The sequence below is a fragment of the Episyrphus balteatus genome, chromosome 3 (assembly GCF_945859705.1).
Source record: "Episyrphus balteatus chromosome 3, idEpiBalt1.1, whole genome shotgun sequence".
Lineage (NCBI taxonomy): Eukaryota > Metazoa > Arthropoda > Insecta > Diptera > Syrphidae > Episyrphus > Episyrphus balteatus.
This window is the reverse complement of record NC_079136.1, coordinates 18,925,635-18,940,611: the sequence shown is the minus strand read 5'-3', so window position 1 is coordinate 18,940,611 and position 14,977 is coordinate 18,925,635. Positions and strand designations below refer to the sequence as shown.

At 29.6% G+C, this 14,977-nt stretch overlaps 1 protein-coding gene across 5 annotated transcripts in view; it reads right to left on the bottom strand.

The window, feature by feature from the left end:
- LOC129914040 (autophagy-related protein 16) overlaps positions 1–14,977 on the bottom strand; it is a 251,766-nt gene that overhangs the window by 3,669 nt on the left and 233,120 nt on the right. For all 5 annotated transcript variants that reach the window (XM_055993074.1, XM_055993075.1, XM_055993077.1 and 2 more), the window contains 3 exons: positions 1,812–2,112; positions 1,667–1,751; positions 1,391–1,537 (listed from right to left, as the gene is read on the bottom strand). In XM_055993074.1, the coding sequence (XP_055849049.1) occupies positions 1,391–1,537; positions 1,667–1,751; positions 1,812–2,112 (533 nt within the window). The remainder of the gene's footprint in view (positions 1–1,390; positions 1,538–1,666; positions 1,752–1,811; positions 2,113–14,977) is intronic.

Sequence of the window (14,977 nt, the reverse complement as noted above, 5' to 3'; positions counted from 1 at the left end):
GTGGCATTCCGAATATTACTTCAGAACAGAGGCCCCAATACCTATTAATTCTTGGGTCCAAAAAAATTATATTATATTTTAGGGGCCTCTAAGCACTTAATTTTAAGGCTCTAAAAATAATTTTTCAGAGGCCCCAAAATAAAAAAAAATATGTCTGATGATGGAAAATAAAATATGTATTTATTACTTCAGAACAGAGGCCCCAAGAACTATCAATTCTTAGCTAAAAAATTTTTATTTTAGGGGTCTCTAAATATTTAATTTTGGGGGCCCCTAGTACAAGTGTTTACTACTTTTATGAGAGACTTTTAAGTAAGTATAGCAAAGTGCACTACGAACATATTAAAACATTAAAATAAACCTAAAAATAAATAAGCCATACAAAAAAAAAACGTATGGCGTATACGTACTTTTTTTTTGTAACTAAGGGGCCCCCAAATATCAAAGGGGCCCAAAAATTTAGTCTTACCCCGGGGCCCCGGCGACTCAACGCCACTGATACTAAGGCTACTCAAATGCTCCATCATACAAATTTTCATTGAGATCAAGAATAAGGTTTAATTGCAGGAGGTATCGCTAATAAAAATTAAAAAATTATTTTCATTTATTTAAAAAGCTTACATATCGTCGCTCTCATGAGAAAACCTCGTAACTCCACTTTTTTTCAAAAATGACTTTTGAATGCCATTCTTTAGAAAATTTATGTCAGCGGAGCAACTTAGAAAATTTGGGGTCATTCCGAAAACTCTAAATAGACTTAAATTCAAATTTTGCACAGCGCGTTTCTTCCCAACTACTCTGTTGTTAGTTTACTCTTTCGTCTCTCCTGTAAAATTTTAATTTGGGAGTTACGAGGTTTTCTCATGAGACCGACGATATGTAAAGTACATAATATGTAAATGTATACGCCATAGCAAAATTAAAACAAAAATATTTTATATTTTTTTTAATGCTGAATCGATACCCTGAACCCGACAGTGTTGCCATTGCTTTAAAAAAAATGCTAAAATCATGTATTTTTGATAAATTACAGTTCAAAATTTAGAACTAATTTGTAATATGCGCAAAAAACCTAATTGGCGATTGAAATCCGACTCTAAAAAATTAGTATCCTATAAATAATATTTTTCAATATTTTGCGTGAGAAGTTTTTTTTTTATGAGAAAAACAGGAGGATTTCGAACTTGTACCGAAACATCCTGTGAATAAAATACTTAAGGTAAATGATCTTCCTTTATGAATATAAAGTCAATTTTACAACTGGTCCATCACCAAATAATAAAAAAAAAAAATATAAAATTATAATAAAATAAAGGTTATAAAAAATTATAAACCCAAAAAAAAAACAGGTAAATCAAATAGATTTAAGTTTTAATTATATATAACTTACGAATTATGTCCCTTGAGTGTATATGATTCCTTTGAAGCAACATTCCATACAAATATTGTCCCATCGGACGAGCCACATGCAACTTTTGTTGCATTATAATTAAAAGCCGCCCTCGACCAATCACAGCTGAGCTTAAATGACTCGTTGCTTAAATAAAATAAAACATATTCATTAAAATAAAATAAAACACAAAAAAAAACGAGGTTAGACAAAAAGGTTATCTTGATTTTGTCTTTTTTTAAACACATCTCAAAAAAAAAAAAAAAAAAAACTTACGAAAAGCATCCAATTACTTGATTCTTACGTAGATCTATCAGTTTAATTGTGTCATCACGAACAGAGCAAATGAGGTAAAGGCAGTCTATAACAAAAAGTTTATACATTCGAATGTTACAAGAATATAGGAATCTTTTGAGTTTACCCTTTGACAAGTCTAAAGATGTTATTTTAGCTGGCATAGCTAAATCTACACATTGTTTCTCCGTTCTAATGTCCCAGAAACGAATTTTCTTGTCCCAATGACCACTTATAATGGTCGATCCCAGACTGTCGCTGGTCACTAGATCATTGCAGGAAGAGCCAGCGAATTTTGTCTCAATGCAGGCTATACTCCGCAGATCCCATATCTTTAAAGTTCTATCATGACTTCCGGTGACCACTTTGTGGGGTTCTTGTACATATTTGGCTGCCATCACTTTGCCACTGTGTCCAGTTAGAGTATGCTACGGGAGATAGAAAATAGTTAAAGAAAGAAAATTAATTACAAATTCTTTGGGATACTACTTAATACAAATTAGGTTAACGTTATTTCAGATATAGATTTCATTTAATTTGAATTGTTTTGAATTTAATCAATCTAAAAAGAGTTACAACAACTACACTAGGGGACTTTAAGATAGGTCGAGTATAAATTATGTTTTTTGTTTATTGCTTTGGAAAAAAAAAGATAGAGAAGAATTCACGACTTGTTCAGAAAATATAATTAGAGTAATTTTCAAAACTTTTAACTCATATTTTCATTGTTAGACCTATTTAAATGACCGACAGTGTAATGTTGATTACAAACGCTAGTAAATTCATGTAAATTGATGCAAATAGAATAAGATACAAAAAAATGTAATTAAATCTAGATGATAATTAAATCAGTTATCAAGATTGATTTCTTTTTAAATTAAAATCAAAATGTAGTACTTAGCGGTAAAGTGTTGAAAATCAATTTGTGATAAATGAACAAAAATGCGGAAGAGGGTTTTTTAGAATATGCGAAAGGCAATCGCTTTAATGATATGAATCGAATTAGATTGCGGTAGAGCAGCAATAGAATGGTAATTTGTGACTTTGATGGCCTAATGATGGTGGAAAATCATAAACTGAAATCAAAATTAATAGAATTTAACATAAAAAAGGAATAGGTAAATCAAATTGATTAGATTTATTATTTGAAATTAAAAGTAGCGTTGTTCCTTTTAATCAAAAAATATTTAAATGGTGAAAGAATGTTCTTACTCAATGCAGATGGGCAATTTAGTACGAATGTATAGTATATCTTGACCTTGCGATCTCGAATATCGATCTATTTCAAAATCTACACTATTTGAGTTGTGACACTATCTTTCTCAATGTGCTGGTCTACAAGGAAATCCTCCTTTTAATGAAACTATACTTTTTTTTAAAGATTTTTGTGTGCTGATTCCGAATCTGAAGTCAAAATTGGCCTAGCACGTAACGTTTTTTAGGATATTCCGGTTAGAAATTTTTTTTTTTGCTGTTTTCGAAGCAATATTTTGGCGTAATGAAAACTTTTTCAACTAAACTAGTCACGGTTTATAAAATAACTTATTGTTTTCTTTCAAATTCAGTTTCAATCTCCTCAATACCTATCTCTTTTCTTATTCGAGATATCTAAATTAACCATAAAAAAACTGATCATTAAAAATTCATATTTCTTTTTCCTAAGAACAAAAGTATACTTTTTTAATAGATTTTAGTATGCTGATTTTGAATCCGAATTCAAAAAATTTCGATCAGCTGCTGTTTTTGAGATATAGGTAGTAGTTTTTTTTGAGATTGCGTATATCTCAAAATCCTGACGTGCTAGATTCTTTTTGACTTTGGATTCGAACTCAGCACATCAAAAAACATAAGAAAAGTATACTTTTTTTTCCCTAGGAGAGACAAATTTTAAGATTTCGAAGGCAGTGTATCGAATGGTTTATCACAGATAAGATATTTCTAAAAGAAAAATATTATATAAAAATACAAAACACGTATAAATTGTTTTAATGTATTTGATTATAGTTTTCTTTACATATTTTAATTTTTATATATAACGGGCGTTGAGATTTTACTTTTTCCTAAATTAAAGTGTTTTTGTTCATGTGGGATGGGATTTACTAAAAACTGCAGGATTTCAATATTTTTGCTGTTTTTGTCAAAAATAAATCCTTCAAATTTGAGCTCAATACGAATATTAGTTTTATTTTTGTACTAGGTCAACCGAATCTAAAAGGGTTATTTTCTACAAACTACTCATATTTTTCAAAAATTATTAAAAAAAAAATGGTACGTGCTAGAATTTTTCTGAAATCAGATTTAGATTCAGGAAAGTCAAATCTTTCATAATTTCAAAAAATTATTTGAAGGAGAAAAAAAGATAAATTTTGCAGACTAGTGTAATCAACATTATTGCGATATGCAACTATCAATTGACAAAAATAGTTTAATTTTGATAAAAAAAATGTGTAAGTCTTAATTTTTTGTTTAATATTTAATATTAGTTTTTGGATTTTTAACGGTTTTTAATGTGACATAATTTTCAGTAAAAAAAGTTGGTCTATTAGTTTCTAAGATGTAGTAAAAATCTTAACCTATAAAAAAAAAGTGTTATATTTCTAACTCACAGAAATTCACTTAGAAGGTTTATACCATAACAAAACTGTTTTACAATTATGAGCACTAGATGGTGCTACTTGTTAGACATTTCTTTTTCAAAAAATAAATTTTCATACTCGAACGCCGCAAAAGAAGTATAACTTCAAAAATGTTAAAATATAGCAATATACCAAAAATGTATCATCATATAAATATGTTTTGTTCATACATGTATGCAATATAAAAAAAAATGCACGACTGGGTCGCACGAACTTGCTCTTAGAGTTGAAGTTGCTTAAATTTTTAAGACTTTTTATAGAGAAATTTGGAAAAAAAATAAAATTCGTTAAAAAAAAAATTAAATCTGAAATTAAAAAAAGTTTTAAAATAAAATTGGTATGCCATTTTGTAGAAATTACTAATCAACATCTAAAAACAAAATTTCAAAAAAAAATTCAATGTCCCGTTTTCGAAAATTTGATTTTTCAAAAAAAAAAAAAATTTTGGAAATTTTATTTTTGGTTTATATTTAAATTATATAAATGCTTCTTCACAAAAAGTTTAGTTGAAATCGAATAAGCAGTTCCGGAGATAATCGGATTTGAAAAAAAAAAAAAAAACGGTTCTATGGCAGGTACCGTTAATAATGATTTTCAAAAAAAAAATTGTCATTGAAAGATAGACCTTAGCTTAAAACTAACATTTGAATTTTTTAAACAAAATCGTTAGAGACGTTTTCGAGATATTTCAATTTTACTGAAATCGGTATATGACAAGGACCGTTATTTTTGGTCCAAAAAAATTAATTCCAAAAACCCCTCTGGAGAGTCGCCAAATAAAGCTACATACCAAGTTTGACATTAATCGGTCCATCCGTTTAGGATGTAGCTCCTTATACAGACAGGCAGACAGACGGACTTCAGGGACCCACTTTTTTCGGCATTGTCTACCATCGTAATGTCATGGAAAAATGTTATCTCAACTTTTTTTTTGTACGAATGCATAACTTGATATATAGTACTATATCGCAGTAAAAATCATATTATTTATATTTTATGTTCCCAAATCCCAAACTGACACCAAGCGAGAACTTTATGAACTTTTTCGTGGAATTTGTTCATTTTAACGTTAATACCACATCATTTATTCCATTGCCGTACAGTGAAATATACCAAAGGCAAATCTCAAAAATTAAAAAAAAAAAAAAAATCCAGACTCACATCGATGCGCGTGTGGATAAATTGCAGAGTTAACGTCAGAATCAAGATTTACTTGACAAATTTTTCGTCAGCATTTTTAATATATTCCAGATAAACCGAAGGAAAAACTCAGAAGACCGAAATCCGCTTTTTGACACACTTTTTTAAGATCATTTTATATAACATATTACCAATTAAGTGTCATGTCATGTCGTGTCTTTTGCATGGTAATTTGTCATTGATTTTGTGTGTTCTTCATGTGAATGGAATAAATTTTATTTAACATGACATTTCCAGAAATGAAGTGAGTGTGTGAAATTGTTTGAAATGGGCGTTGGATGGTGAATGGCAATCAGTTTTTTTTTCTCGTTTATGTTGAAGATATATGGTAAAGTAAAAAATATTTAAAAAATAAATTGTTTTTCTTGTCAATTATTAAATTATTTAATAGAAAAAAAAAATCAGAATAACAACCAATAACACGGTGTTACAAAAATGAGGTTTTAAAATATACGCGGGCGGAGACCTATCAGGTTTTGTAGAGCTAGTCGCACTGAATACGAAACGGTATTTGAAAATCCCCTAACACCCCCAAAATCTGGAGTTACGGGCAAAAAACGGTTTTTTGGACCTTCACCCATTGAAAAAATTCTAGCTTCGACAATTTTGTACCCATTTTCGATTTTTTTACAGTTTCTGATAGAAGATAAATATACCTTTATAACAATGTATAAAACATGTAACTCGGTTAAACAACTTAGAATTTATAAGATGTCAAAGTTCAAAAATTCAATTTTTTTTGTCATTTGCCCAACTTCGGCATCAATTTAAAGTTTATGTTTTCAAAACAACATGCTATTTAAAAAATATATTCATAAACTATATCTATTTCCCAATCAATCGAGGTATTTTTTATGAAAATCACTCCAAAATTGGCTTAGAAAAAAAAAATTTTCGATTTCAACCCAGATACAGAAATTCGAACTTTTAGGTATAGAACAAAAATGTTGTTTCGGCACGTAGTAGGATAACCTGGGCGCCAGGATTTGATAACGGGTTATTGTAGAAGAGCTCAATATAAACATCTTTTTTTTTGGAATGGGGGTCTATCTCCCCCCGTTTAGGTGGGAGGGGCAGTTTTCTAAAAAAAAATTATCAAAATAAAAAAAAATTATTAAAAAACAACGGCAACACTTACAGTAATAAATGATACCATTTCCAAAAGGTAAAATTGTGCATTTGATTCTAATTTTTAAATCAATATAATATTCCCAATAGTTTTTGAAATAATCGATTTCAAAGTTAAAAATAGGGGAAAAAATTTTTTTTAAAACTCATTTTATACTATTTTTGGCCAGACTGTGAATTTTAGTAAATAAATTACTTAAACAGAAAACTGCATCAATTGATTCCTTATCGAACCGTGAAAACTATATGTTTCTATGTCTTCTAGTTTTTGAGAAAATTGAAAAATAAAAACAAATAAAAACAAAAAATATTTTGAAAAAAGAAAAATCTGATAAAATAATTTTTCAATTTTCCCAAAAACTAGAAGACATAGAAACACATAGTTTTCACGGTTCGATAAGGAATCAATTGATGCAGTTTTCTGTTTAAGTAATTTATTTACTAAAATTCACAGTCTGGCCAAAAATAGTATAAAATGAGTTTTAAAAAAAATTTTTTCCCCTATTTTTAACTTTGAAATCGATTATTTCAAAAACTATTGGGAATATTATATTGATTTAAAAATTAGAATCAAATGCACAATTTTACCTTTTGGAAATGGTATCATTTATTAATGTAAGTGCTGCCGTTGTTTTTTAATATTTTTTTTTTATTTTGATAATTTTTTTTTTACAAAAATGCCCCTTCCACCTAAACGGGGAGAGATAGACCCTCCTCCCAAGAAAAAAAATGTTTGTATTGAGCTCCTCTACAAAAACCCTTCATCAAATCCTGGCGCCCAACTTATCCTACTACGTGCCGAAACAACATTTTTGTTTTATACCTAAAAGTTCGAATTTCTGTATCTGGATTGAAATCGAAAAATTTTTTTTTCTAAGCCAATTTTTAAGTGATTTTCAAAAAAAATACCTCGATTGATTGGGAAATAGATATAGTTTTAGAATATATTTTTTAAATAGCATGTTGTTTTGAAAACATATACTTTAAATTGATGCCGAAGTTGGGCAAATGACGAAAAAAAATGGAATTTTTGAACTTTGACAGCTTATAAATTCTAAGTGGTTTAACCGAGTTACATGTTCTATACATTGTTGAAAAGGTATATTTATCTTCTATCAGAAACTGTAAAAAAATCGAAAATGGGTAAAAAATTGTCGAAGCTAGAATTTTTTCAATGGGTGAAGGTCCAAAAAATCGTTTTTTGCCCGTAACTCCAGATTTTGGGGGTGTTAGGGGATTTTCAAATACCGTTTCATATTCAGTGCGACTAGCTCTAAAAAACCTGATAGGTCTCCGCCCGCGTATATTTTGAAACCTCATTTTTGTAACACCGTGTAATTTCTTGAAAACAATCATTTTCATCAAAAAAAGCAAAAAAAAACATAAATTTTTATCTTCTCACGTCATTAATTCCATATTTTTCCCTAACAACCTATACAAAATTTGTCTTAGCTTAAAATATATATATCGATCAGGTCTATGATGCATCTACAAAACGAGCTAGAATTTTTTGAACTCTATCAAATTTCATTAAAAAAAGCAGAAAAAAAAACATTTAGTTTTATGTTCTTAGGCTATGGAATCAATTTTTTTGTTTGACAACCTATAAAAAAATATTAACCATGTGAAAGCTTATTATTTCACCTTTCATATGACGTATCAATCTTATTTCAAAGATGCCTACAAAAGAAGTTAGAATTTTTTAAAGTCAACCATGTCGAATTTCCAGACTGAGATTACGGTACTTTCCACACTGGTGGCTGTTCGGGGGGCAACAGATCTCCACTGGTGTTTTGAGGTTTTTCGCAAGTTTTTGGATTTAACATTGTGTAGCTTGTAGTTATGGGTGATATACCAAACGAAAGGTAATTGTATCAGGATGCTCATAAAAGTTTAATAAAATTTCTATCTGCTCTTGGTCAAAAGTTATAACCTGTTGAATTCTAAAATTTTATTTTACCGTTATCTCAAAATTGTGTCTACGAAAATGATTGAAACTTCGCACACATATAGTCGTGGTCATGGTCTATCATTACTCTATATATTTTATTCCTTTATCTATTAAAGAAAAAAAGATTAAAATAAAAAACGATGAAAATCGGTTAAAAACGGTCAAAAAACATGTTTTTTAAAAACTTGTTTCTTCCGTTATTTTGTCAAAACTCACTAAACGATTCCAAGTTTTTGCACATGTATACATAAAGCCAAAACCTACATGTCCTATAAGTTTGAGATTTTTTGAACGCTTCAAAATTACACAAAAATACCCCAAAAAACTAGGTGCTTTTCAAAAACTCATATTTCGAAACGCAGAGTGTTGGAAAAAAAACCGTTTCAGACGCCTAATTTTTTTTCCTCATCTTTCACCTGGCATCTTTAGAATTGTCAAAAAAAATTTTCCCTACCCAAAATCATCATTTTGTCATAGCCCCAACACGTGTACAACATTCAAACAAAACATTATAGCTTAGTTTCAATTTTTTTTAGAATTTTTTTTTTAAATGCAGTTATTCTTAAATTAGTCTCATCTATCTATAGCAAAAATCATTTCTCTACAACTTCGCGTTTAGATTTTAGCTCAAAGTTCATCTTTCCATTTTACCCCATTTTACCCTATTAAATGACGGAATTTTTAAAAATCCTTCACCTGGATTTAGCTTTAGGTTATTATCTTTCAAATAAGCTATAGAAGATTTTTGTATCTCTAATAGTTTATTTTTAATTTTTAATTGAAATTTTTGCCGCGAGAGTGAAACGGGAGAAAATGGCTTCCCTTATTTGTGGTGTCTGCCATGGTGAATCGATTTATAAGACGTTATCACGTCAAAAAGTAAATAAATAACATATTTTTTAATCAACGTCTCTATTTTTGTTTTGTCTTTTTTTTTCTGTGGAAAATCCTGTCTTGTTGAATTCAAACTTTTTATGAGGTATTCTTTGAAAATCAATATTCCGCTACTGTTACTATAAATTTGTTTTGTTAGTGAGTGTACAAGAAAGAAAGAAAAATCTGGTGAGTTACTGTTTCTTTGAGGACAGTCCAAAATACCATTACTCTTCTCTTAAATGTTTCAAATAAAAACGATCTAGAAATTTTATAAAAGATAACAACATGCATTTAAGCCAATTGTGTGTAATTTTATTTGAAAATTTTCGTCTTAATTCATAACGATTAACTTAATTGTTCTTAATCGTATAAAAAAAGCCTTGAAAGATTTATATTCTCATACCTATAAAACTCTCACTCAGAAGATGCATCTTCTTGAACAAAAAAAAAAAAAAAAATAATAATAATCTCGCGTTCAAACAATACATAAGTTTGATAGTCACATTGCAGTTAATTGTTGCAACTTTGTTCAGATCATTCAGAGTTTAAGTTGCTTCACATGGAATGGTATTTAGACCATAGACCGAACGACCGACCGACCGAACGATGATAGTTTGAAAAATATAAAAATAAAAAAAAAAAAAAAAAAAGAAAACTTAAACACTCTTCATGGCTCTAATTAAAGACTTGCTGCCAAGGAAATAAGAAACACAAACTATTTATTGCCGCTGCACTTTGAGCAGATTAAGTTCTGAATAATGCGATCAAATAAATCTCAAAGTCAAGTGCGTTTCTAAGAATTCAATGTTATATCGTCTTTTGCCTTGGCCATGAGTATTCTATATGAGTATAGGACCAAGCAGCAATAGAATCTTCTTCTTGGTCTTCTTGGTGGTTGGTTTTACCTTGCCTATTGACTTGACTTGCACTAAACAACCAGCTGTGTTGAAGCCGGGCGGGATAAAACAATTGAATTACAATTTCAAATAGCGGTTGTAATTTCTATATATACCAACCAACTATCTATCCATCTAACTATCTTCAGTTTGCCTGTCCGCCGGCCCGGCCGCCTGCCGACCAAACCGCCATGGCATTGCGCCGCGCAAGTTCATAGACTTTTCTATGAGGCACATACACATATAATTAAGGTGCGATGATACGATTCACCGAATCTTGTCCAACAACAACAATAGCTTAGCCATGCACACGAAAAGAAGGAGGTGATCTTCAACGCGTTCGCACGTACAATTTGAAGAGAAAATGCAAGAATGAAGACGTCAACAACAGGAACTATCCATCCCGCAGTTTGATAGAGCCCAGGAATAGAATTTATACAAAGGAACGTTTGTATATCTGCGTTTTTCGAATCGCCATCATCGAAATCATCATGAATCTCTACTTTTTTTGTAGGTATGTAAGCTCTGGATGGTACTGAGTACTGACTCTTCTTCTTCGGTTCAGCTTGTAACGATATGGTCAGTGAATTAGAGTGAATTAAATTTTGAAATTTTTTATTTTTGTTCGTTTCCATTCATCACCTACATACATTACATACAGTGTCGGTTGATATGCGGACGGAACTCATGATGCGTACTTGCTCACTATCCGCATTCGGACTTCGGTTTTTTAAGGCACAGTGAGGTCTCAAAGTTAAAATTGATTTCAAATAATTTGCAATAAAAAACAGGGGCCTATTTCATCACATACATACGTCAGCTTGAACATCAACGACTTTACCTAAAGATAAACACTTTCAAACACTTTTTTGAACCCTTGCGTTATTTAGAACACAACAATCGGACTCAACTATTGAAGTCGAAGTCACTGATGTAGTTGATGAAGTAACTTTCAACTTTTTAATCTGTCGGATTATTTGGCATTAGTTGTCAACAATAGATCAGTTCGATTTCCATTTTCAGTGCACACCGGAGAACTGTTTCAGAAGTCAGAACTGTGTTCTTTTCTTTTCCGATTGTATGAGGTGTGAACTTTCATTGTTCATTTGTGAAGAAATTGTAATACAATAAAATAAATAAGTAGAGTAATTAAAGCAATTTTTTTTTTCAAACGTAGGTAATTAAAAATACTTTAAGGGGGGAAATCCCACTGGAAGACAACTGGAAAACAAAATGGCGGCTCTACAGCTCTTTGAAGTTGACGCCCACGTTTGCGAAGTGCAATGCCCTGGTTCAGAAAACTATTTATGATCAAAAAAGACATTTTTTTCCAATAAAATATATTTATACGCATTGCATGAACCTAAATTTAGTAAAAACAAATCTAAAATAAAAATAAGAGACAAAAAAACGAAAAAACACAGTGTTTTTTTATAAAGAAATTGTTAAAAAAAAAATGTTTATTGTAATTATTGTATTAAACTTTTAGGTTCATGCAGTGGCCAATTATTTAAAGTGTAATTTGCCTTTTATTTAAAGTCGATAGCTTCATTAGTTTTTGAGTAACGTTGCACGGCGCGGAAAAAAACGCGTTTCGAGAAAAATGCGTTTAAAGTTTACGTTTTCGTACTGTTGTAGGTTGAGAGCGCATGGGATTCGGGACTATCTAGAGACTTTTGAGGCTTCATTTAAGGCTAAGACCACTGAAAATAGTTTCTTCGGTTGATAAATGAATTTATTAGACAAAAAAAAAGTAATTCCAAAATAAAAAATTCCAGAGGGATTTAATCTCTTAAAGTCTATATATTAAAAATTGCCGATGTTGCCGTGTTGTTTTTTTAAATTTAAATAAATTTTTTTTTGAACAAAACCATTTTTTTTTGCTTGAATTTCATAAAACAAATGATAGCAAAAGATTCTGTAGGTAATTTAAGGGAAAAAAAAAGTACAAGGGAGTGGGAGACAATCTTCCATCGTTTAAGCGATAAATACAATTTTCTAACAATCTGACTTCAAACACAAAAAAAAATATTTTGAAAACAACGGCAACACCTACAATATTTTAAAATTCATTTTTAAAAAGCCAGAAGTTCATTCTTATCTCTTAAATTTAAATCCACTAAATTAAATTAAGAGTTTTTGAAAAAATGGTCCTCAAACTCAGAATTTAAAAAAAATATTATTAAAAAAATGTTTTCCAAACTTTTTCTAATAAAATATGAATTTATTTTAAAACAATTTTTGGCTATAAATTTTATCAGTTCAATTAAGAAGCAGAAAAGGTAATATATAACACACTTTTGAAAAAAAAAAAATTAAAAATTAGGTAAATGAATTTCAATGGTTTTTTTTTTTTTGATAAAATCTGAATTTCTGCTTTGAAATAATTAATTTTCTCAAAGACTTTGGTAAATAAGAGCTTAAAATTTTTTCTATTTAACTTTCAACAGTAAGGGTTATTAAATGAATAAAAAATAATTTTATATTTAGAAGTTGAACTTAGAAAAAAAACAAGTTACATTTTTTTTCAAAACTTCTATTAAAAAAAGTTCTTCGAAAATGAAATACTTTTTAATTTTTTTCAAAAACCGTAATACATATTGAAATTTTCTTTTAGTATTTCAAATCATAATAAATGCGACCAAAAACTTTGAAAATAAATGCATTTTATATTACGAAAAAGTTTTAAAAACGATATGTTAAAATTTTTTCAATCATTTTTTTTTTGTTGCAAAAACCTGAGTTCAGTTACCATTCTTTCAGAAGCCCTTAATTCAATTAACTTAATTTTAATTTTACAAATATGACTAAGCTTCTAGCTTTTTAAAAATGTATATTTAAATATTGTAGGTGTTGCCGTTGTTTTCAAATATTTTTTTTTGTGTTTGAAGTGAATTAATAAGAAAATTGCATCTATCGTTTGAACGATGGAAGACTGTCCCTCACTTCCAACATCTACAAGTTTTTGGGAAGTTGCGTTAAAAATGACTTTGAATTGTTCTGGCAACTGAAACTTTCTTTTAATTGTGTCGTCATAAACCATTATGCGGGGGGTTCACATTGACCGGAGAGATTAGATGTCATTTGGTCGGATCGACCCTGATTTGATGCGGAAACACCAAAAAGACGTCCAGTAAGCCGGATGTTTTTTTCAAAACTATATAATATTTTAAGTTCTCACAAGCTGTCATTTGGTCTGCTTCGCCGGTTAGTTTGTCAATGTGAACCTCCCTTATCATATTATTTCAGTAGCTATAAAACGTAGGCTTTGGATTTATTGGAAGAACGCCTTCAAAGCAATTCATGAGTTGAGAAATGGGTTGGGTCGAAATTCTGTATGGGCCAAAATTCGGATTTCAAAATTCTGTATTCCAAAATTCTGTATTTTAAAAATTCTGTAAATACAAAATTCTGTATTTTAAAATTCTGTAAATTCAAAATTCTGTATTCTAAAATTCTGTAAAAACAAAATTTTGGATTTCAAATTCAGAATTTTTGAATACAGATCTTTGGTATTTTCGTTGCAGAAAATACTTTGAAGTAAAGTATCTCCCGAATTAATTTGCATATGGCAATGACATACCCTGAACACCAAAATACGAGTAATATTTAGCCAAGAATCTTCATTATGTACATATTTCATCAAATTGTTTTTTGTTATTTTGTAGGTATTTGTTTTTTTCAAAGGTAAGGGTTTATTTCTCTTTTTTTGTAAAGTCTTTTATTGCCATTTGCTGACACAAAACTGAAATATTTAAGTAGCACATAAACTTATATTCCTTAATTTTTCCTCTGCGTATACTGTCACATAAGGTTTTATGTAGAACATAAATCCTTAAGTTTCGTTTTAGCAAACGGCTCTTATACACTGTTATACCTTATTTGTTAATTGAAGTATTTGTTACTTGAACTATTCTACTTTTCTTTTTAAGATAAGGCTGAAGTTCAAAGATGGTTGAAAAATTTAACGGATAGATTGAATGGTCACCGTCTACTTAAATAAGCTTCAAGAATTTCTTCTTTTATTTCCACTTTTTGAAGCCACTGTTGACAGAACTTAAAAATGTATGTGTTGATTTGTTGCAAAAAGTTGCAATGTTGGATAAAATTGATAAAAATTCGTTATTATATCTTTAACATTATGATTTGCTGTTTGTATTTTTGGGCTTAGATGTTTTGAAAGAATTCTTAAATAACTTTATACATATAAGGGCTAGTACGGTACATTTTGAGAAAATCAAGCTCCTGGACAGACTTGTTTTGAGGTCAATTATTATTTCCCTTTGAATTAAGTTGCAGGAAAGTAAAAGAACTAGGTTATGCTCCTCATATTTTTTTTTTTTCAAATAAAAAATACTTCAAAACAAAAACAAAAAAAAATAACTGATGCGAAGATAGTAATCAAGAAACCATGAAGACCAATGACTTGGACATGACCCAGAAAGTTAAATTATCAAAAATAAAAAAAAAAAAAAAATAGTGATGATAGGCTATTTCAACAGTTATTACCAAAAAAAGTATCCGTCCATCCAACTTGTAGAAATAACATTACATTTTTGATGAGATCGCAATTGTTTACTTGTCTACAGATTGTAAACAATGGCAA